This window comes from Typopeltis vanoorti, chromosome 6 (assembly GCF_054136105.1).
Source record: "Typopeltis vanoorti isolate ZY-2024b chromosome 6, IOZ_Tvanoo_1.0, whole genome shotgun sequence".
Classification (NCBI taxonomy): Eukaryota; Metazoa; Arthropoda; class Arachnida; order Uropygi; family Thelyphonidae; genus Typopeltis; species Typopeltis vanoorti.
Genome location: NC_143554.1, coordinates 5,341,700 through 5,368,016, shown reverse-complemented (window position 1 = coordinate 5,368,016; position 26,317 = coordinate 5,341,700). Strand labels below are relative to the sequence as shown.

Genomic DNA, 26,317 nt, shown 5'->3' with positions numbered 1-26,317 from the left:
TCCTGCATTATCCCCCTATCCTGCAATATTCTCTCTCTCTCTCTTCGTAAGTTTTTTTTTTAAATAAAATTCACTTATGTTTAGAATTTCTAGGATCATACTATTCGCTCTACCAAGCAACTTATAGGACACACATATCACAAATGATAATTATTAATTATTCGTTTATCATTAATGAAAGTGTTTCTACTCGCACTTATTCTTTTCTATTCACACTTATTCTTTTCTATTCTCACATGTCTTATAAATGATGGTTCACATATTTTCATCTTTGAGTATTTCAGATATACCAATCAAATATAGCATTCTCCTTCATTGTTGTTTTCTAATAAATCCTAAAACAGATTGTTCCCCCACTCTATGCAGAAGTATTCAAACTTCTGCAATTAATCGCATTGGACCAATTAAGATGAGCGATGTGCTATGCACTCTCAAAACTTTCATTCATCGATAAAATGCAATCACACGGTCATCGGTGTCCGCAGGGGGAGGGAAAACAAGGACTTCCCCCAAGGATTGATTAAAATAAATTCCACAAATTATAGGTAATCTTACACCCTCGACACTGGAAACGCTTTATCTGTCTTAAAATTTTATTATGGGTTGGCCTGTTTTGACCCACACCGGGGGTAGCCATAGAGCACGTGTTTTATTGCAGCAATAAAACAAGTGTTCCTGTTTTTGGTTCATCTTTCTTTTTTGGATTTGTGAACAGTGACCGGTTAGTTTGCTCTCTGTGTCTAGTGAGTTACTGAATGTGAATTGTAAATTTATAGTGAAACAATTTTAAACAATTTTTCATGAAAATAACAAATTTAAACAGAAAAAATACATTTTTAAAAGGTAAGTGTATGTAATTTAATATTATTTTACTTGTTAGTTTTATGTTTTTACTTTTAAACTGAAATAATTTAATTTAGGATTAATTAATTAGTTGATTTTTAATAAAATATGCCGGTCAATTTTTTTTTATATATATGAAATTGTGCTAAAAACTATTTATTCTGAATACCTTTTTTTCCCAAGAATTAAAGATTATTAAAATCGATGCAAAATGAAAATAATGTCTTTACAGTTTACATCGACAAATAATTACCGTATTTGCTGGCATATAAGACGCATCCCCCTTTTTTTGTACATATTTTTAGGAAAAAAAACTATCACTGAATATTATAATGAATTTACTGTATTTCAAATATAAAGTAATAAGTAGATCTACTTTCAACAAATACCTAACCTAACTAGGAAAGAGTACCCACCTTTTAATCTTCTTCATCAAAACCCAGAAATTCATCTCCAGAGCTAAATGAAGAGACACTTAAAACCTCTTCAAAATCAGAATGAGTCCTCATGCAACAAATTGTCCTCTGACCCATCCAGTGCATTACTAATGCTACACTTGTTAAATGATTTAACCACTGTCTCAGTTTTTACAGCATCGAGTGAAGTTTTGACCCACTTACAAACTTGCGAAATGCTAGGCCTCTTTCTTCTTCCTGATGGTGTAACCTCAAAATCTGAAGACTGCATCCAGCCGTTCCACTTCTCCTTCATAAATCCCTTAAATGGTTTATTAATACAGACATCTAAAGGTTGAAGCTGACTAGTTATACCTACTGGAATTGCAGCTGAGTTTTCAATTCCTTGAGCTTATTTTTAACATCATCTGTTCTGTGAGAATGAAACTGATCCCTAGTAGCAGGGCAGGCTTCTTCAACAGTCCGTCAGGGTTCCTAGACCAAATTTTATCTATCCATAACTTCATTCCACCTCCATCCATCCTGCCTTTTGTGTTAACATGTACAAACACTCCTTTAAACAGTTTTTCTTTGGGTAACGTCTTCCTTTTAAAAATCAATAGTGACAGTAATTTTGTAGAAAATTTCCAGTAATGAAATTAATAAATAACTGAGTATCGATGTATAAGATGCACCCTGTTTTTAGGCCTATTTTCAAAGAAAAAAAGTGCGTCTTTTATGCCGGCAAATACAGTACATCAAAAAAAGAAAAAAAAGCTATAAGACGTTTATTGATGTAATTATTTGTCACGTGTGTCCCAGAAAATTTCCCCCCGGAAAATTTTCTGGGACGCACGCCCATACGGTCAAATCGACGTGAAATTTGTAGCACGGGTTGCATAACCACATGACAGCACACCCAGCCGAAATGAGCACGTGACACCACTGGTGGTGGTAGAAAACACTCAACAGGAATATATGTCAGTATTTGAAAAGATATCAAAACCTGAAATGTGGAAAGGCAGCTGGAGTAGATGATATATGACCAGAAATACTGAAATATGGAAGTATAGAAGTTTTACATTGCCTTTGTTGCATAATTCAGAAGGCCTGGTCAGAGGGTCAAATCCCAAATGATTGGAGTAGAGCACTTATAGTAAAAATCTATAAAAAGGGAAATAAAACTGAATGTGAGAATTACAGAGAATTTACAGGCTGAAAATAAGCAGAAGCATTGAAAACATTAACTGCATCCTGAATGGAGAACCTATAGGTAAAGTAAAACATTTCAGTTATTTAGGCACAATTTTCCATGAAAATAACAAATTAAATTTGAAAATAGATAGCAGAATTGGCAAAGCTGGTATGATAGGAAATCAGCTTAATAAATTTATATGGAAGAAGAGAGAAATTGGTCAAAACACTAAACTAGCTATATACAATACATTGTTCAAACCAATTTTATATTATGGATCTGAGAGCTGAGTCAGAAATGAAACTCTTGATGATAGACTGGAGACCACATATGAGAGTTCTGAGAAAGGGACTGAACAGTTTGTATCAATGGCACTATCATATTAAAAATGAGGATATTAGGAAAAAACTTGACACTGTTACTATTCGGTAGCATACTAACAGTGTCAAGGTTAACAGTTTTTCCTACTAACAGTGAGGAAAGGTTAGCAAAATAAGTGTTCGTTGCCAGGATAGCAGGAAAAAAAACCTGAAGTAAAACCCAGATCTAGGTGGATTGATACAGTAAGTAGTGCCTTAAAAGACAGAAATATAAGATTTAATAATATTGGAATGCTGACAGATAGCAAGTTAATTTGAGGACAATTGTCAATAAGAAGTTAGTAATGATGTAACTTTTTCCTGTAGTACTCTCATAGTATCTTTTATTCTCCCACCCCTCCCAGAGGATATATGTCTGTTGATGGTGATATATATAATATAAATATGTTTTTCCTTAACTTTACATGTTCCGAGGCCTGTATATTTGGCATTTCACTATTATTATATATATACACACACACACACACACACACATATTTTTTATTAAAAATGTGTGTGTATGATTCAGAACTCTTGGGCCAAACTTTAAGGGGTGATAGAACACATCTAGACGAGCACTTTTCTTCATACAATCATCTGAGCTCAAGCGGTGCGAGCTAGGGGTTAGCAACTACTGCGTTGGGAAATGAAGAAACACAAGAATGACAGAGGAGATTTGAAACAATTGCAGAAATTACAGAATATAAATTAAAGAATTTTATTGAAGAATTACAGAAACTGCTCAAAAGAGCGACCGCCAACATTAATGCAGGCTTCACACCTTCGATGTAGTGATTGCCGTACATTGGCGAAAATACCAGGCATTTCTCGCTACAGTGGTAGCGGCAATAGAAAATTTCCTGGAAATAAGGTCCTCATTGGAATCGATGGGGCTATCATAGATCAGACTTTTCATATGGCCCCATGGGAAAAAGTCCAGACATGAAAGATCGGTCGATCGTGGTGGCCAAGCGATGGGGACCATCCCGACCAATCCATCATCCTGGAAATGTTGCATCCAAGGCTTTCCACACTTCCAAGCTGAAATGGGGTGCTCTCCAATGTGTTTGAATGTTTGCTGGAACAGGGTTCAGTAATTCTGGCTAGACCTCTTGTAAAAATACGAGGTACGTTCTCCCATTCAGTCGTGCTGGCAGAAGGTATGGGCCAATCACATGGTCATATAGGATTCCAGCCCAAACATTTATGGAGAAACGCCACTGGTATGAATGTGGACGTGTGGCATGCGAATTTCTGCTCTCCCACACATGATAATTGTGGGTATTAAAAATGCCTTCACGTGTAAAGGTGCATTCGTCAGTGAATAAGACATGTGCATCAAAGTCTGGCTGCACTGCAGTCTGCTGCAGGAACCACTGTGCAAAATCCACGCGAGGCCGGTAATCTGCAGGTGTTAAGGCGTGCACCCTCTGTGCATGGTAGGGGTGTAATCGTTCATCTTGTAGAACTTGCCACACCGTTGATTGGTGATGAAATGATGAAAAGGAAATGAAGAGGCTTAATATAGACATACTGGGAATATGTGAAACATGATGGCAAGATCGAGGTGATTTCTGGAGTGATGATTGAGGATAATATTCTCAGGAAGAGAGAGAGAGAGAGAGGAATTGATTTGAAAAAAAAAAAAAAGTGGGGGGGTTGACGCAATGTGGGAGAATTAATTTGAAAAAAATTTTTTCAAATTAATTCTCCCACATTGCCTCACCCCCCTTCACTTTTTCCAAATCCCCCTTCCCTTTTAATACTCTAACAGCAGAAGTATGCACATTGCAGAAAGAAGACAGCCAACAACATCCAGAAAAAAGGTATATGTGAATTTTCTTCCTCTATTACTCTGCATATATTTGTCTCTAAAATACATCTATAATGCCCTAAGAATTCCTGATTAAAAAGCCAGTGACATTAAAAAAGGGCACTCCTAAATGAAAGCAGGCAAAATAGACGTAAAAATAAAAAGAAGCAATTAATAATCACAATCACAATATTCCAAAACACAAAAAAGAAGATACACGTGGAAAGCACCTGGAGACACATATAGATACCAAATTGATTATATAATTGTTAAAGCAAGATTTAAAAACTAAGTCAAATTTAGTCAAGCCTTCCCAGGAGCAGATATTAATAGTGACCACAACTTTGTATTAATGAAAACACAATTGAAATAAAAAAAAAAACATATTGAAACTAAAAAATTTTCACATCAAAAGACAATTTCAGGAAACCACCAAAACACAAGAAAATGCAAAGAAAAATACAGTCAGTAATGATAAGCAGAATCAAATAAAAGACAATATCCTAAAAGCTAGTAACAAAATACTAGGAATAGAAAAGCAAAATATAAGAAAACCATGGATAACTGAAGAAATATTAGATTTTATGGAGGAAAGGAGGCTATACAAGAATACAGAAAAAGTAGAACACAAAGAAAAATACAAGAAATTAAAAAATCTGATAAGAAAATGTAAGCAAGCAAAAGAAAACCTCCATGAAGAATGTAAGAAGACCAAAGAAATGTTTAATGAAGGAAATCTAGAAATAACTTATAGACAAAATACAAAAATCAGTAACAAACTGAAAAAGGCCACACAATAATGCCTTAATAGATGAGAATAGTGAACTAATTATTTATTCTGAAGTATTACAAGAATGGGAAAAAATATCTTGAACACCTGTATCAAGGAGAAGAACAGGAAGAAAAATGATGCAGAAGCTGAAGACAATAGTGGACCATCAATAATAAAAGAAGAGTTTGAAAAAGTACTTAAAGACATAAGCCAGAAGAAAAGTCCAAGAATCGATAACTTCCCAAGTGAAGCCCTTCAAAATCTGGATGAGGAAACAAAAAATGATATATTTGAACTAACAGCTAAAATATTTGAAAATGGAAATCTCCCAGAAGATTTCACAAAATCCCTGATAATACCAATCCCCAAGAAAGCAAATGCTTTCCAATGTAACCAACACAGAACAATAGCCCTAATTACACATTTTAGTAAAATCCTATTAAAAATAATACAAAACATTGCAATTATCATTTCAGTTGTATTTGCAATTTTTGCCATGTCACCTTTAAACTTCAAATTCCTAGCTTCATCAGTTTCTTATAGTATAACCCTGCTAACGTAATATGGCATTGAAAATCTGAAGCCGAAGTGCATAACTTTATGCTTACTAACATTAAACTGATATCATTTATTAGACACACATATATTCACAAGAGTCATTTAAGGATCAAAACCAAATAACTGAATAAGACTTCCACATCACCTTTCAGGAATGCAGAGAACGGACTGGATCTTCTGACCTAATCACGTGGTGCATTCTGTTAGTAGGTATCTACTGGGTACTGAATGAACGAGGATGGGCTGGTAATTTGTGACTTAGCTGACTAAATTGTACACTCTATTTTAAATCACCAATGCATATGATGGTACAACATGATGAGATTTCATGCTGGCTGGAGTGTCACCTTGATAAACAAGGCCCCCCCTTCCTCCTGCTTTTCTTGTCAGGGAGACAGGGCAAACAGTGAAAAGTCAGCTTCTGGAACAAGCTCCAGCTGAACATCTACAAGAAGAAGAATAAACCAAGCATCAGAAGAACTGAAGATAGGAACCATCAATATAAGAAGTATTAATGAAGAGGAAATCGAGCTTGCATAAGAATTGGAAAAGTATGATGTGAATATAATTGGCATTATTGAGACAAAGAAGAACAAAACAAACAAGTGAGAGATCTTACTAAATAAGTATAGGATGTTATTTTTAGGCAATAATGATCAAGGAAAGGAAGAAGTAGCAATAGCATTCAACACTAAACATGAAGATAAACTTCTTGATTGGAAAGCAGTTTCAGGTGGAGTTATGTCAATAAACTTCAAAATGGGGACATGAACAGTGAAACTTATTTGTGTCTGTGGTCATTGAAAAATTCATCAAATGAAACTTATTTGTGTCTGTGGTCATTGAAAATTCCTCTACTTCTTCATTGAAAGAACCTTCTGTGGTCCCACAGAAGGTTCTTTCAATGAAGAAGTAGAGGAATTTTTTTAATCATTAGAACAGGCAGCTGACATAAAGAAAATGGAAAAGTGATCCTTGTTGGAGATCTGAACAGCAGAGTAGGAAATTAATCCCACCAGGCATATAGGAATATTTTGAGAAAGTTTGGAGAAAAGTGCAAAGCTAATGATAATTGTAAGTATTTACTGGACTTCTGCTCAGGACATGGAGTAGTCATTGCCAACACCATGTTTCAACTTAGAGAAGTGCACAAGTTCACATGGAGAGAATACAAGAAATAAGAAAAGTCTCATTGACTATGTCGTTGTTGATAGTGATATCTTAATGCTCATTCAGGATACAAGTGTACATAGGATTTGAAATGGGAAGTGACCATTACTTATTACTAAGCAGGATAAAAAGGGATATCACATTGAAAAGAGCAGTATGTAAGAAAATTTGAAAAGAATTAAAGTTGAGCAGCTTTTACAAGTTAATTGTAGACTCGAGTATACAAATATTATTGAAGAAAAAATGAAAGGAATTGAAAACAAGAACCAAACCGTGGAGTCTCGGAGGAGAAACTCTGAAGAAGACATTGATTGATTCAGCTAGAGAGTGCATGTGGGGAAGTTGTCTACAAGGATAGAAAAATAAGAACCTCATGGTGGACATAAGAAGTTAAAGAAGCAGTCCTGGAAAAGATGAAAGCATACGATGAGTTCCTAGCAAATAAGTTGGCAGATGCCCTACAAGAATACAGAGAACACTGTAACAGAGCTAAACTATGTGTAAAAGTAGCTAAATAAGTCATTGGATGACTTCAGTAAAAGTATTCAAAATAAATATCAGAAAGGTGACAAAATATTCTTCAGGCTATTGAAGAAGCTATAAAATGGAGGAAAGAAAGGAGGAAATATTGTGAATGGAATCAACTTTGATTGAAGGTGACATGAAAACTGATATCTTAAAATCTTGAGTAAGTAATTTTTTTGAAAGACTGTTAAACAAATCAAGCATTGACAAAATTGTACTAGAAAATTTTCAAAAGGAATGCAAAGAGGAGTAAATGTCAGTATTTGAGGTAGAAAAAGCTGTCAAGAAATTGAAATGTGTTAGATCAGCGTTTCTCAACGTGGGGTCAATTAGAAAATGATGTTGCATTCGTCACCTCATCACCTATATACTCAAAACCCTCACCATTGTCGGCGATAAATTGTTGATGTTGCAACCCTGACTTTCCGAGAAAAAAAAGCTGACATCATTAGTCCGGCGGTCAACATAAATACAGTATCAAGAAGAACTTTCAGAAAAGCAAAATGAGTCTATTAGAACTTTATTCAACATAAAAGGAACAATGGCATGGCTTTCTGAGAAGGCAGAAACGAAATGCCGAAATTCAACTAGTTTTGCAAAAAAAAAAAAAAATACTGTTGCCCTTCCTATCATCATATTTAGTTGAATGTGGCTTTAGTGCTGTAAATGACTTGCTGCTGAAAAAAAGAAATCATCTGGATATCACACACCATGGGGATTTGAGATTGAAAATGACTAAATTAATACCTCATAAAAACGCTTTGCAGCAGACATCAAGCTCAAGGATCGCATTAACTTGGATTTTATTTTCCCCGAGTTCAGTTTGATTTATATTTTATGATATACAAAGTGTAATATAAAATTTATTTTCATTGAAGAAAGTCAAATTAAAAAATGTTTTCCTATGTTCCTTTTTTATTTAAAGTATATATTTATATTATACTTTTTCAGACCTTGACTGACTGTTATGCTAGAGGGAGGGGCATCGAAATCTTTAAGGCGTTGAGGTGGGGCATGATCCAAAAAACGTTGGGAACCACTGTGTTAGATGATATTTGACCAGAAATGCTTAAGTGTGGAGGTATAAAAGTTTTGCAGTGATTATGCTGCATAATTCAAAGGTCCTGCTAAGGTGATCAAATTCCTGATGATTGGAATAGAGCTCTTATAGTACCCATTTAAATAAAAGAGAATGAATGTGAGAATTACAGAGAAATTTCTCTATTAAATGTTCAGGTAAAATTTTTATAAGCATATTTGAAATGAGGTTGAGAAAGATTGTGGAAGAGAAACTGTTTGGTTTAGGCCCAATAGAGGTGGTCAGATCACATTTTCACCTTAAGACAAATGGTTGAAAAATAATGGAAATATGAGAAAGATCTGTATTTTAAGTTTTGTAGATCTGGAAAAGGCATACAACAAGGTGCCCAGAAAAAATCTTTTCGAAATACTGCAGTTATATGGGATGAAGTTGTCAGTGAACAGTTAGAACTGAAGGAAATACAGGAAGACGGTTTGATGTAAAATCAGGGTAAGGCTTCTGATATAATGTCCAATCCTCACCTTCTCGTGGTGCACCATGTTAGGTATCTTCCTGGATACCTGAATGAATAAGGATGGGCTGGCAATTTGGAATTTAGGCTATCAGACTGTATTATTATTGGCTTAAATCACAATGTAAAATAATGGTACAACATGACAGAATTTCATGCTGGCTGGGGCACTGCCCAGTTAATCAAGCCCCCCCCTCCCGTTGTTTTTGCCAGGGAACCAGGGCAAACAGCAAAAAAAGTCAGCTACTGCAACAAATCCTAAATCACATCCCAACTTAACATCACTAGAGTTCAAGATCGGTACTGTCAACATAAGAAGCTTGAATGGCAAAGAAATGGAGCTAGCTGAGGAATTGGATAAGTACCAGATCGACATAATAGGGGTGACTGAAACAAAATAGACAAAAACTGGTGAGCTCTTTCTGAGCAATAAATACAAAATGTTATATTCAGGCAATGACAATCAAGGAAAATAAGGAGTAGTCATAGTATTCAACACTAAATAAGAAGCTAATCTCAAGCTAATATGAAGTACTTTAAGTTTTGTAGATGTGGGCAAATATCAGAATGGGGAACTGGACAATGAGACCTATTTGTGCCTATGGTCCCACAGAAGGTTCTATTAAGGTAGAAGTGGAGGAATTTTTTGAGGTGGCTTTAGAGAAAGCATCTGACACAATGAAAAGTTTGGGAAAATTTGGAGAAAAGAGCAAAGCTAATAATAATGGCAAATACCTGTTGGATTTCTGCTCAGGACATGGACTGGTTATTACTAACACCATGTTCCAACATAAAAATGTGCACGAATTCACATGGAGAGAAGAGGCAAGGAATAAGAAAAGTCTCATTGAATATGTTATTGTTGATAGGGATGTTTTCTCCCTGGTGTAGGACACTAGAGTGTATAGAGGATTTGAGATTGGAAGTGATCACCATTTAGTCCTGAGCAGGATGAAATTTAATTTCATATTGAAAAGAAGAACACGTAAGAAAGTTTTAAAGTGAATAAAAGTTGAGCAGCTCTCAGATGCGAACTGTAGACTTAAATACACCAACATTATTAAAAAAAAAAATGAGAGTTTGAGAACAGGAGATCTTGGAGATCGACAGTATTCAGAAAGCCAACTGACAAATTTGAATTTCTCTGCAGTGAACGAAAACAGCCAACCACAAGGCAGTGATAACAGCAACCAACCAAAAGTAAGGGATAACGGGAGCCACAAACGATCTCCAGCAAACAGTTACATGATCAATGTATCTAACCATGCCCTGAACAATGATGAGCTCTTGCTGCTCAGCAAAGGCTTAAACTTTGCTGTGGCACCCAGGAAGATTAACAAACTAGATTTTATTTACCATATTGAAAGAAGCTTAAGATTTATTCCAACCACCATAGCTGATAAAATACATTTTAAAACCTCAAACATTTTAAATTTAAATTATACGAAAACAGTAACTAGCAACCTAACCAAATCTGATTTGGCTGCTTTGAAATCGCTAAAATTAAATCTGGATATCATAATCACTACAGCTGATAAAGGCAGTGCTGCAATTATTTTAAACATATTTAGAAAAAATGAATCTAATAGTCTCAGACAACAGCACCCATCAACTTGTTAACTATAACTCGACCAGTTGAATAAAAAAGAAAACAGAAAATCTACTGAAATCAGTCACTTCTTGGCTTGAAGACACAGTTACAAAATTACTTCTGCATTATACTCATTCCCCAAGAATTTACGGTTTACCAAAGATTCACAAACAGAACGTACCGCTCCAGCCGATAGTTGAAAGTATAAACAGCTCCAATTATCACTTAGCCAAGAAATTAGCATCAACACTCAAGGAGGTGGTAGGTCATTCCCCCTCCTATATTAAAAACACACAACACTTCCTAAACAAAATCAAAGACATCTCACTGGAAAAAGGTGATTGATTAGTCAGTTTTGACGTCTCTTCCCCCCCCCCCCCCCCTTCACAAATGTCCCAATCAATGACACAATCCTTCTATTACAGGACAAATTCCCTCCAGATATATCACAGTGCTCTTTGCACATGTACTACGTTCTGGCTATTTTGTGTGGCAAAATGCTTTCTACCTGTAAAAAGAAGGCACAGCTGTGGGCTCACCATTATCTCCCCAAATTGATAACTTTTTTATGGAATTATTTTAAGCAATGTGCTATAGATTCCTCTCCTTTAAAACCCATAGTCTGGCTTAGATACATTGTTGATGATATTTTTGCTATATGGTCCCATGGCCACTTGACATTACACTTTTCTCACCCACCTAAACAAACAACACAAATGCATACAATTGAGATTGAAAAGCAGAACACGCTTCCTTCTCTAGATACACTTGTCACACATCTTCCTTCTGGCAATCTTTCCTTCAGAAAAGGCATGTGTAGGTGTATATATTGGCCAGTATGTATAGGTTTCCGAAGGAAACCTACACATAACGGCCAATACGGGTGGTAGGAATTTATATACATATAAATTCCTACCACCACCACCCAGCACGACAATGTACAAAAACTAGGTGTCATTAACACACTAAAAAACAAGATTTGAAGATTTGCTCCAGTGAACAAATGAATTAAGTTATCGCCAATACCTTAAAAAATGATTACACCCAAAATACTATCAACAAAATTCTTCACAAGACTTCACAAAAAAACAAAAATAAACTAGACTACAATAAAACTGTAACCAAATGATATAATCACGTAACCACAAGAAAGATATTTATTTAACCAAATATTTTGGTCTGGAAATAGCAGACCATCTTCAGTGGTATTACAAGAACAGTTTAAAAAAATACAAGCTAGAATACTAACAATAGATCGTTAAAATTAGAACATGCCGCGTGATGTTATATCACTAAGTATGAAACGGATTATTTTGAAGTAGAAACATGATCGAATTTGCTATTTGAAAAAAAAAAAAAAAAATTAATGAGTAATCTTGATTAGATTTTCCCAGATTTTCGATATAAATATACAATCATTACGATTCAGGTTGGGGCAATGGAGCAAGGCCTCCACGCTTTCCTTGAACAAATGTTCGAACCTATAACATGATCTATGTAAGAGGCAAGTCCTGGACCAAAAGATGCTGTGGTCGGTTTCAATAACGTGTTGAGTCAATGCAGACTTTTCAGGTTTGTTGTGAAGAATGGAGGATTGATGTTCTTGGATTCTTTTTTCAAGAGAATGTCCAGTCTGTCCAAAATTAATCAAGATTACTCATTAATTAATTAATTAATTTTATTTTATTTTATTTTAATTTTTTTCAAATAGCAAATTCAATCATGTTTCTACTTCAAAATAATCCGTTTCATACTTAGTGATATAACATCATGCGGCGTGTTCTAATTTTAACGATCTATTGTTAGTATTCTAGCTTGTATTTTTTTAAACTGTTCTTGTAATACCACTGAAGATAGTCTGCTATTTCCAGACCAAAATATTTGGTTAAATAAATATCTTTCTTGTGGTTACGTGATTATATCATTCAGTCTTATGTCACAAGTATCCTTAAAACACCAAAACTATAAACATTCCATACATTAAAGGGATATTAGATAAAATAAACAGAATATACCACAGAAATACCTTAAAGTCACCTTTAAATCTTCTGCAAAATTAAAGAACTTACTCAACTCATCCAAGGATCCACTTCCTCTGCTGGCTCACCCTGGAGTATACCGTATTCATTGCACCTGTAATTAACAGGATGCAGAATTTCTATCAGGAAAAAAAGGAACATAAAAGGCACATTAAATTTAATGACGATTGTAAAGCTGTCCTTTCTATCATGTCCCAAATACTTGCTATTTCACACACACTGCTCACCAACGTGCCTTAAACTGATTCAATGTGCCTACACCACACTCGGGCAATGCATTCCACTTACCAATCACTCTCGATGCAAAGAACCTACTCCTCACTCCTCTGCTCACATCCTCCTTATACAGTTTTCAGCAATGGCCTCTTTTTCTACCCTCCTCCCATGCTATGAAAAATCTCTTCATGTGGATCCCATAACAACCCCTGACTAGCTTATATGTCTCAATCATATCACCACCCCCTCTTCCTCCTATTCACGAGGCTCTGTAACTTACATTCTCAAGACCACTGATCATCTTTGTGAATCTTCTTTGGACCCTTTGCAACATATCCTCATCACTATGAAAACCCGGTGACCAAATCTGGATTATTGTATCGTATGGATCAGTGTCCTCTGCATCATCACCTTTATCCGATGTGATGTCTTCATAACTTGTGCACTGTGACCTCTGAATTTCAGATCTTTGTTCACCGTCACTCCTAGATCTCTCATCTCTTCTACTTCCGTTAAAGTTTTCCCAAGTGTGTACTTTGCATCCCATCATTGCTTACCAAATCTCAAAACCTTACACTTTGCAGGAATGAACTGAAAGTTCCACTTACTTGCCCAGTCATGAAATCTATTCAAGTCCTCTTGTAAGACCCATAACTGATTCTTGACTCTGCATTGCTCTCACTAGTATAGAGAGAGAGTAATGCAGAGTCAAGCATCATCTGCAAATAGCTGCATATCACTAGTTAAATCCATCCCAATAACATTAACATACAAATTGAACAACAATGGCCTGAATGGCCCAATCACCATGTAAGGAAAGGGTGATAGTTTGATGGTAAGGATCTGTCATCCTTCTTGGAAATAGGTTGGACATGGACTTATTTCCAGAGTGTAGTGTAGATGGTGGTGGAGTAAGAGGTGCCATAGGAGTCAACTCTGAAGTGCAAATTTTCATATCTGATTTGGATACGATTTTTATGATCGCTTCACAGTAAATAAGGTCAAAGGAGTCATTGAATGTTGGGTGTTTGGAATAGTTGGGAGGACATATACCAAAATCATCTTTGCAGCTATTTGAGGAAAAGTATGATGCCAGAACATTATCTTTCTTTGTGGGTGACAATGTGCAGTAGACCCACCTGGGTGCAGTAGTAGTAGTAGTGGGAGCAGTGTTGTGCAGAAGTTGTGGCCTTTGGCCAGAGACCAAATTGAGCAGCTGCCATTTGGGTATGTATGAAGCAAGTTTCCCGATTTTGGCTCTTTGGTAGTCGGTTTTTGATGCATTAATTATTTTTCTTTAGTGGTTTCTGGCTTTGATGTAAACAGTGAGAGAAGGCAGAGCTCTTGATGATATCTAGTTGCAGTATGATTGGTTCTTTATATGTACAGCCTAGGCATATCTTTTGGAGAACTACGTTCACTTATTGGATGGGAATATGTGCTTCCATTCCTGAGATGATTACTTCAGTGACATGTGCATGTGCTTTGGTTGGAAGATTGAGAGCAATAATCCAACCATGGGAATGAGACATACCCATGGTTGGATTATTGGACCCCCCCATGGTTGGACCCCCCCCCCCCCCCCCCCCCCCGAAGACCTTTCGTGTACCCCTGGGGGTATGCATACCACACTTTGAGAAACACTGCCTTATGTAATACTTGTTCTTTGGTTTTTAAGTTGACTTTTAACACTGCTTGATTTCCACACTAGAATTTCTCTTCTGTAGCTGATATACCTTGTAATGTATTTTGTTTTGTCGCCACTTTATGATTTTTCTTCCAGTTGCTTGCAAAGTCATCAACCTTATTTATGCTGAATAAAGGTGAGGTCAGGCCAGGCTCATATGTGTGATTGGGGAGAACCGATGCTATTGCTGTTCAGAGCAACCGTTAGTTTTGATGCACTCGTCTTCATCAGTCACAGGAAAGTAGTCCCATCCCTATTTTTTCCAGATGTCCTTCACTCCAAATGGTGATTTTGCTGTATTCAGAACTGGATTTTGCCATTAGTTTGATGATGTCTTCCTTCGTTGTATTGTCACTGTGGGTGTGAAAATTAAAGATAATGCCTGTGTGTTTTTTGGCCTCAATTGAATTATGCACGATCGATGCGATGAGATCAGTGGTGGGTGATTTTTCATCTGATCATGGATCTGTTCTAGCTTGGCTTCAATTAATTTGATTTTGCAGGAGAAGGTTTCATCAGTAGTAGCAAGGTGCTGCTCCATGCTTTCAATGTGTTTTTCAAAGTTCAGGAACTATTTCACTGAAGGGAGGCACAGTGAGCAGAAGGAAGGTTAGTTCAAGTTCATGAGAAGTTTGTATGCTGATTCATTTATTTTAATGTGCTGAGCATGTGACAGTTCGTGACAAAAATCACATAGAAGAACTTTTTTGGCATCACAGATGCCAAAAAAGTTCTAGCTTCTGTGATGTCTAGCTGCAGCTGCAACACTTAATAGTATTGTTGAAGTTATTGGTGCTCCAGCACCAATAAACTTCAACATTGCATTGGATATGCTGACATATTCTGTCATCGTTGAGCTTTACTGCCACCATCTTTGCTTTTTATGGCTGGTATTTGCATATAACCAATAATATATGACTAAAAAAATCTGTTTGTGGCACTTAGAGTATTGATGGGTTTCTCCATGATATAATCCTTTTGAGAATTGCTGCTGTGATTTCACCTGGTGAAATTTAACTAGGAAATCACTCTTAAAATAATAAAAGTGAGGAGCACATATTATTATTATTATTATTATTAAACAAGACCTCATGGAGTCAAAGACTCATCTAGGAGGTCCTTTTATCTCACACACATCTCATCATACCGGGTCTTAAACACATTCAAACTCCTTGCAGACACCACACTCTCAGGCAAGGCATTCCAATCATTCACAACTCTGCACGAAAAAAAACCTGCCTCTCACTCCCCTACTCACACCCTCTTTATACAGTTTCCAGGGATGACCTCTGGTTCTCCCCTGATCTCCCACTATTCGCTGTAGAACTTCTCCACCATTGATCCTATAGCAACCCCTTACCAACTTGTAGGTCTCTATCATATCTCCCCTCTTCCTTCTCTCCACTAGTCTCTGCAAATTACATCTTTTCAATCTTTCCTCATACTCGACATTCCAGAGGTCAGAAACTACCTTAGTCAGTCGCCTTTGGACCCTTTCCAACATCTCCTCATCCTTCTGAAAACCAGGTGACCAAATCTGGGCACAATAGTCCATGTGTGGCCTAATCAAAGCCTTATACAATGGAACAAGAATCTCCCTACTTCTACACGTCAGTGTCCTCCTCATCATTCCCAGAAGTCTTTGTGTTGTCTTCACAATTTTGGCGATGTGACCCCTAAATTTTAGATCCTTATCCACTATCACTCCCAGATCTCTTATTTCCTCTACTTCCAACAATATATTCTTACCAAGCATAAATTCTGCATCCCATCTTTGTTTTCCAAATTTTAAAACCTTACATTTTGCAACATTGAACTCACACCCCCATTTGCTTGCCCAATCACTCAATTTATTCAAGTCTTCTTGCAAGGCCACAACATCTTCACTACTCTTTATGGTTCTTCCCAACTTTGCATCATCTGCAAACAACTGAATATCTCCATCCAAATCTTCGCCAATATCATTAATATACAAGTTAAATAGTAATGGCCCTAAAACAGATCCCTGAGGCACTCCACTAGTGACTTTCCTTTTCCTGGATATTGCACCCCCATACACAACTTGTTGATACCTATCAGATAGCCTATCAGATACCTATCAGAAAGATATTTATATTGATTTATTCCAAGGCACCACTTATGATCACAGTTCAAGCACCAATTTCTCCCTACATGTTGTTAATCTCCTCGTTGACCATTTTTTTCAATATCATTGACATATGATTTAGCATATGGCATGCCTTTGAGAATATAGTGTGTGCATGTAATTCTGTTTTTTTTATATATATATATATATATATATATATTCAGGTGCAGTACTAAATGTATAATGCTTGTTTGAATAATCAATTATATTTTGGATGCACAAATCAAATAAAACTAATTTTAAGGTGAACTTTGTACACAGTTTCTTCTAAATCATTAATGTAATGAGAAAATTGAAATAAAAAGTTTGATTTTTTTTAATTTGTTTCAACATTTATAGCGAGCATTATCTGAAAGTCAAGACAAAGCTCTAAGAAGAATTGCAGAGTTAAGAGAACAGTGTAATTTAGAACAGAAAGCTAAAGCCCATCTTGAAGAAAATCTTCGTATTATATTAGAAGAAAAGGAAGAAATGATACAAGTTTTACAAACAAAGGTTTGAAATGAATAATATACTTAACATTTTGTTATGATTTTTCTGGTTTCAAAATTATTTTATTTTCTCCTTGTTTATTTTGTGGAGATTGCCATAATAATAGGCTGCAAATAAATGATGGAATGGTCATTATAAGGGAATAACAGTGTGGATCTTTGCTTTACCTTTTTCTGTGCATCAAAATTGGAAACTGAGCATAACAGATATGCAAACTTCATAAGTAAGTCAGTGATATATTGGGAAAAATGAAGGGAAAAAAAGCAGATGGTATTACATTAGTTAAAAGAATTTTAAATGGAACTTGTGCCATTATCACAAGTATTATACACATGTATTAACAAGAATACAGTAATTTTATTACTACAAATATTTAAACCAGAAACTAACTGGTCATCATCAGTGCATCAAGGTGAAGCTACAACAAAGAATGTTAATCTTATTTTCAGAACTGCACTATGTGCAGCAGGCCACCTAGTGGGTGGTTACAATAATTAAGATTACAATTAAGACCTAAATTTAAATTTAATTACATAATCAAATGACACAGCATTGTATTTAAATAAAAAAATAAAGTTAAAAATTAAAATGGGGGGAACATTATTGCTTGCCATTTATGAGGATGAGACACTCCCAAATCTTGGTTATAGAGACAGTCATTTCAATTTAAATTTTGGTGGTGTAGAAGTGCTTCAGCACTCTTCTTGAATAATCACTCAAACCTAAACCTCCACTGATGTAAAATGCACATATTGGATCATAGGATATCATGAACAGTGTCCACCCCATTCTTGAGCAAGGCCAGATTTTTCAGGTTTATTGTTAATATAAGATTAGTGTTCTTGTAGTCGTTTTTCAACAAAATGTCCTGTTTGTCCAAAGTACGAGAGGAGGCATTCACATTGAACTTGGTAAACACCAGGGAGGGAGAGAGAGAGAGAGAGAGAGAGAGAGAGAGTGATGGGATGTTTGTGTGGGGGATGTTTATTTTTTGTAGATAGTAACCAAGGAGATTTTGATGGTAGGGAAAAAAGTAGGAACTAAATTACATCTTTTCAGAATCTTGGCAATTGTCTCAAAGATGCTTTCAATATTTGTGATAGGGAGGGGTGTTTAGCAATATGCTTGTATGAGTCGAAGATACGTTTGAATTTCCTTGAGATGAAACCATTCAGTAGTGAAATGCACTTGATGATGACGAATTAGTTAATTTCTGGTTGAAATATTTGCAGTAATAAAATTACTATATTCTTGTGAATACATATGTATAATGGTAATTTCTTACCTGAAAGACATTAAAAGAATCTGAAATAACTTGTATACTAAAGTTTTTCCCAATGACATCTCCCCATTACTCAGGAACTAACATCCATCCTGTATTATCTCCTGTTATTTGTAGCTGCCATCTAAGCCACATGGAAGCTAGCCTTCATTCAGTCTATGTTAAAATGAAAAAGGAGATAAGTTTGCCATCAAAGTTCTTGTTCACTGTTTTCTTTCAATTCTGTCTAAAATAACCTGGAACATAGTTAATATGGAGCTTCTTCCTTACTGGAAGCCCACCAGTTAGTGATCACTATAATCGTTGTCAAAATATAACATCTTGCATTATGCATGTGATTAGTTGCTCATAGCAGTTTTTTTTTTTTTTTTAAATCAGTGCCATTAAATTATTATAGTAGTTACTTTAAGGATTGCATAATGTGAACATTCTGAAGTTTTCTGTTAGCATTAAAATGACTCTTCAAAACAGTAAGTTTCAGCTATAATTTTCTGAGAGTTGGCACTCCTTATTGCAATTTGAGATACCAGTCAGCTGTGATGCTTTCATCACAGTTGACTGATCTTTCAAACTGCAATGTTAAAAATAAGCAGCTCCTAAGCAAACAATTTCTTTCCTTTCTAATGAAAAATTCAGTTCAGTTCATTGACAACCATGTGAAATGATTGCCAGTAGAAATATAGTGATGCAACTTATTTATAACTGCAAAGATAATGATCATCTAATTCCTGACATATACCCTAAAGGGGGGTGTACAGGATATTATGATAGTACTACATGAAAAATTTACATCATTACTAACTTCCTATCTACAATTTTCCTCCAAATTAATCTGTTACCTGTCACAATTCAACATTATCAGATCTTATATTTCTATCTTCTAAGACACTTTTTATTGTATCAATCCACCTATATCTTGGTCTTCCTCTGGGTATTTTTCCTGCTGACCTGGCAGAGAACACTTGTTTTGCTAATCTTTCTTCTCCCATTCTGTTTAAGTGACCATACCACCTAAGATTAGCTCTGCTAACATGTTCCTGGATGCTGACAATGTCAAGTTCTTTCCTAATATCCTTCTTTTTAATATGATATTGCCATTGATGTCATCTATTCATGCCCCTAATCTTTCTCAGGACTCTCATATTTGTGGTCTCTAGTCTTTGGTCAAGCGTTTTATTTCTAACCCAGCTCTCATATCCATAAGTTAAAATTGGTTTGAACACTATCTTGTATACAGCTAATTTAGTGTTTTGACTAATTTCTCTCTTATTTCATATCAGTTTATTCAGTTGACTTCCTACCATACTGGCTTTGTTGATTTTGTTGTGTATTTCCATATTTAATTCACTGTCTTTACTAAAAATTGTGCCTAAGTAGCTGAAGAGATTTTCTTGTTCTTTAGGTTCCCCATTCATGATGCAGTTGATGTTTTTAATGTTTCTACATATATTCATTGTCTTTGTCTTGCTATTGCTGATTTTTGTACCAAATTTATTACAATAGTTATTCAATTTAGTCAGGGAATCTTGCAGACTTGTACTGGATTTATTTAAAAGTATAACATCATCTACATAAAGTAAAGGGCTGAGGTTAACATCTCCAATTTTGATATCAGGTTTAATACCACTTTTCTTCATAATGTGATCTATAGAGATAATGAATAACGGAGGTGATAATGTACATCCTTGCATGATGTCAGATTTAACATTAAACCATCTTCCTCTACTTCAATTCTAACTGCTGACTTACAACTCAAATAAAGACTAAGTATTGCTTGCTATAATGCCCCATTGACACCATACAACTGTAGTGTTTTGAATAGCTTTTCTTTTGGCACCTTATCATATGCCTTTTGCAGGTCTACAAAACATTAATACAGATCTTTGTTATATTCCTACAATTTCTCAATCATTTGTCGTAAAGTGAAAATCTGATCCAGGAAACCTCTATTTGGCTGAATCCAACTTGTTCTTCACCAATCTTCTCCTCCAAAATTCTTCTCAAGTAAACTTCTTACCAAGGACACTTAGTAGGGAAATACCTCTGTAATTCTCACATTCAGTTTTATTTCCCTTTTTGTATGGGTACTATGAGTACCCATACAAAAAGTATGGGTACTATGAGATCTCTATTCCAATCACCTGGAATTCGTTGTTCTGTCCAGGCCTTCTGAACTATGCAGTGCAGCCACTGCAAGACTTATATACCTCCATGCTTGAGCATTTCAAATTGAATATCATCTACTCCTGCTGCCGCCGGCCTGGTTGGCCGAGTGGTTAGCGTATCCGCTCTCCAGCCAAAAGGCTTCTGGTTCGAATCCTGCCATGGGCGTGGATGTCTGTGATTGTCCTACTAACGGTCTACCATATGCACTGCTATAACTTGTGTCCTGGCGCAGTATGACCTTTGATGTCTTTGTGCCATAAAAATCAATAACATCAACTCCTGCTGCCTTTCCACATTTCAGGCTTTTGATATCTTTTTCTACTTCAAGTATGGATATGTATTCCTGATTGCATGCCTGTTGATTGCTTTTTTACCACTGTGCTGTCACTGCTTGTTTCATTGAGCAATTTTTCGAAGTAATTACTCCATGCATCAAGGATATCTTTTTCTCCAAAGATTATTTAATAGTATAATTTTCGCCTGTGTGTCACAGGCATCTTCAGTATATTAAGCTCAAATTAAACAATAACTGACAATTCCAAAAAGCGCCACCTAAGTAGCTGGTGTAAGATAACTAAAAAGGTCAATAACTTTCCTAAAAAAAAAAAAAAAAATCAATACAATAAAAAGTTAGGAAAGATTAGCTGATTTGTAAAATACTATCTCCCATAAAGGGGATAGACGTAAGCCATCGGATCTGTTTAAGTTAGGAGAATGAAGTAGAGTTTCACATGTTTCTTTATAAAGGCGTTCCATGAGAAACTGACTTTTGTGAAGGACTCTTGTCTTTCTCCAATGAACTCTGTGTCTAGTGAAGATGTCATGTTCAGCAAATCCAGACTTTTCAGGTTTAAAGTATTCAATATAAGATTGGTGTTCTTCTAGCTGAATAGAGGCAGATCTTCCCGTTTGTCCGAAATAAGATAATCTACAAGAGCACGGAATCTGGTAGATACCTGGATGATTAAGATGTGGAAGCTTGTCCTTAGGAGAAGTGAGAAAGGTGGAGATTTTTCTAAACGGTCGAAAGGCAACAAAAATATTCAGTGGTTTTAAAACTTTTGCTATACGTTCACTGATGCCTTGTACATAAGGGATAGTAATGTGCGTTATTTCTTCTGTGTTTTAAGAGGAAGACATATTGAAATTACTCAAAGTTCTTTTAATGAAGCAATTCTTATAACCATTAGATAGAAAGGAAGAAGTTATATATTGTAGTTTTTTCTGTAAAAGATCGTCTGTAGAACAAAAGGAGCGGGCCCGATGAACCAGTGTTTTAATAGTTCCTGCCTTTTGACTGGGATGGTGATGAGATTCCGCATGGATATAATGGCCTGTATGAGTCTTCTTTCTATAAACTGAGAAATGTAGGTTACCCTCTGGTTGGTGAAGAATTAGAAGATCTAAAAAGGCTAACTGCTTATTTGATTCTACTTCTAGGGTAAACTTGATCCTAGGATGAAATGCATTTAACTTAGTGAAAAATTGTTGAAGTTCATCAGAAGAGCCATTTCATACAGCAAAAATGTCATCGACATATCTGAACCAATGAGTAGGTCTGGGAGAAATATTGTCTTCTGATGAACTTCATCCTAAGGACAAGCTTCCACATCTTAATCATCCAGGTGTCTACCAGATTCTGTGCTCTTGTGGATTATCTTATTTCGGACAAACGGGAAGATCTGCCTCTATTCGGCTAGAAGAACACCAATCTTATATTGAATACTTTAAACCTGAAAAGTCTGGACTTGCAGAACATGCCATCTTCACTAGACACAGAGTTCATTGGAGAAAGTCAGTTTCTCATGGAACGCCTTTATAAAGAAACATGTGAAACTCTACTTCATTCTCCTAACTTAAACAGATCCGACGGCTTACGTCTATCCCCTTTATGGGAGCTAGTACTTTACAAATCAGCTAATCTTTCCTAACTTTTTATTGTATTGATTTATTTTTTATTTTTATTTTTTATTTTTTTTTTAATAGGAAAGTTATTGACCTTTTTAGTTATCTTACACCAGCTACTTAGGTGGCGCTTTTTAGAATTGTCAGTTATTGTTTAATTTGAGCTTAATGTACTGAAGATGCCTGTGACACACAGGCGAAAATTATACTATTAAATAATCTTTGTACGTGAGTTTGTTTCCGTAATTAATTTTTGTATCGATATGTCTACTCACGGTATACCACTTTTAAAACTTATATTTTTCTCCAATTTTCATGTCACCTTTATCATCTCTAATTCCTTTTACAGCACTGTTTCCTCCATTTCTGAGCTTTTTCAACATTCTCCAGAATATTTTGCCACCTTCCTGATATTTATTTTCTATGTTCTTGCCGAAGTCTTCCCATGACTTCGGTTAGCTAGTTTTACAGAGTGTTTACTTTTCTTATATTTGACTCTGTAACTGCAAAGATTTAAAATTAAAAAATTAATTAAAGAAATTTAGTGTTTAAAATTATTATAGAATTGTTGCATAGCATATCCAGACATAGGTAGGTACCAGATGTTCTTCAAACAGCTAAGTGATACATGCAGTTATGAAGATTTACTGGTCATCCATGCGATTTGTTTCCCTTTGTTGTAATTTCAGTTCACCTGAACAATTTTAGCATCTGTGCTGATGTCCCATCAGCCTCTATTGCAATTTTTATTCATTTTGTGCAACAGCTCTAGTTTCTTCTTCCATATACCAGGTTGATAGTTTTTAAGCAAAATGGGTATTCATTAGGTGAACAATTTCTTATGCACCTACTTGAATGCAGATAGTATACAGGTAACTTATTCTTTCATTTTAATTCTTTATTTTACTTTCAGCATAGCAGTAGAATTCTTCTGTGTTGTCTTTTGCTTGCAGAGCCAGTTTCTTTTCTTACTCAGACAGCTTTCCATACAATAGTTGCAACTCTTCTGGCCTGCTTCATATCATTTTCATACATAACATTATCCTTATGCACATGGTATTCCTTCCGCATCATCTTTTTCTTAAGAATCTCTTTATAGTAAGGTTGCACATCTGTTTCAGTCCTACACTGTTTATTCCTCAAACTCTGGGGATACAGTCTGACATTGCATCATTTAAGTATTTTTTTAAAATGCTTCCCATGCATTCCTGATATCTTTCTTATCTAGCAACCAACAACATGGGACTGAACATAGTATTTTATTTTTTTAAAATGCTTCCCATGCATTCCTGATATCTTTCTTATCTAGCAACCAACAACATGGGACTGAACATAGTATTTTACTTAGATGGTCATAATTTCCTGCTTTGTAGTTCATTATGTAACCTTTTCTGAATGAAACATCCATCAACTTAACCACTTCTGCATCTGTACAGCATGATCACTGTACAGATGCCATAAGTAGAAATTGAAACCATAAGTACAACAGTCACATCGTTACATGAAATCCCCCTCCTCAACACTATAATCAGATACAACATGTTTTGGTCTCAAGTTCCTTCTGTCACACCCCTTGAGGAAATTGTTTTTCAATAGCTCAGTAAATCTGGTTTCATTATTCTCATGAGATTCTACTTCAACCCAATCAATGTTTGGATAATTAGTCACCCATGATGATTACTCATATAGCATCCATCATGTTTATTGGTAATGCAATTCATCATCATTGGCAACCGTCCACTTAGACTCTAACATCACTCCACTATGTATTTGATCTTGTCAGACTCTGCCGTATATCAGATGTTTCGGACACACTGATGTAGGGATAATTGTTACTAGAAAATTGTTACCAATGTGAGATGGATAATAGAAAGAGCACAGGAATATCAAAAGAATGTCTATCTTTATTTCCTTGACTACAGTAAGGCTTTTGACTCTGTAGATCTTGTGAAACTGTAGAATGTGTTAAGAACATAGGAAGCACCAGAACTCCTAACATATCTTGGAGAAAGTATTTCACAAAAGGTAAAGGGTTGCGACAAGGATGTATTTTATCTCCCTACCTGTTTAACTTGTACAGCGAATATATTTTAAGAATGGCAGGGATGGAGGAGTCTTCAGTTGGAATTAAAATTGGTGGAAGAAATATTAATAATTTGAGGTATGCAGCTGATACCACCTTGCTAGCAGAATGCAGAGAAGATTTGGAGGAACTTATTATGAAAGTTAAAGAAGAAAGTGCTTGGCAACATGTGACCTTAATGATTTTGTAGATGGGGAAAAAATGGAAGTAGTTAACAATTTTGTGCTCCTAAGATCCCGAATTAATAAAGATGGATATTGTACTTAAGAAGTTAGAAGAAGATTATTACTCGAAAAGAAAGCAATGACAAATTTAAGCAAGATCTTTAAAGATATTAGTCATGCAACAAAAATCAGAATCATGAAAGCAATGGTATTCCCTGTGGTACTGTATGGATGTGAAAGTTGCACCATGAGAAAGAGTGAAAGAAGGAAGATAGATGCATTTGAATTATGGGTTTGGAGATGTTTATTAAGAATACCATGGACTGCAAAGCAAACCAATGAGTGATAAACAGAATAAAGCCAGATAGCTCTCTCAAAGCTATGATCATTAAGCAAAAACTGTCATACTTTGGACATTACGTGAGCAAATGACAATCTGGAGAAGATGACGCTGCTTACTAAAGTTGATACTGCTTACTAAAGCAGGAGAAGAGGAAGATCAAGAATTAGATGGGTGGATAGAGTTAAGAAGCAACTGGAATGCACTTGGAAATTCAGAAAGATATGGCCAGGGACAGATCTCATCGGAGAGCCTATGTTCATAGAATCACAAGGAGTTTAAAACAACTCAATGGAACATAGCAACAACAACATTACATTCTTAGCTTTCTACTGTAACTGGACTCAAAATCATCTAATATCATTAGCAGCAGCACACACACACACACACACCCTTATCTTGTATCCTGTTTACTCTTCCTGAAAATACTGTACCTTTTTACATTCAATACCACTTAGTATAACTGACTCTGAGAGCCAGGTCTCATTAATTCCAATGATCTGAGGACCCAACGTATTCAAGGCAACAAACTGTTTTCCTTTTTTTTTTCTGATACTTCTGGTGTTTATGTACAGACATATGGTACCTGCATATTTTTTGTATACTCAATTCTGTAGTCTATTTGATCCAGTTTGACAACTTGCAGATCTGTTCTTATCTAATACCTTAATTATGCAGATATCTTTGCACACGCTAAGTCAAAATCCTAATTAAAAATGATTCTAATTAAAATTAACAATATGAAAGAAGTTACATCTTATAACAGTTATCCAGTATGTTGTGAAGAACATCTAATGTATAATATCACACTAATTATAATAATCCTGACTGAAATGTCTTGAAAGAGCACAATGTCAAATTTACATTTACTCTTCTGAACAAAATATCACAGCTTTTGGCTTGTCATGCCTTGATCATTCAATTCAGAGCAGATCTCTTTATCAGAAATGTTGAGTAGGTCCCACTCTTATATCATTCCTCTGGAATAGAATATTTTATGAGGGGTTACTGTGATTAGCTACA

At 35.6% G+C, this 26,317-nt stretch overlaps 1 protein-coding gene across 3 annotated transcripts in view; it reads left to right on the top strand.

Moving 5' to 3' along the window:
• Nucleotides 1–26,317, top strand: part of LOC150105258 (uncharacterized) — a 560,407-nt gene that overhangs the window by 81,821 nt on the left and 452,269 nt on the right. For all 3 annotated transcript variants that reach the window (XM_090394016.1, XM_090394015.1, XM_090394017.1), the window contains exon 6: nucleotides 17,202–17,357. In XM_090394016.1, the coding sequence (XP_090250142.1) occupies nucleotides 17,202–17,357 (156 nt within the window). The remainder of the gene's footprint in view (nucleotides 1–17,201; nucleotides 17,358–26,317) is intronic.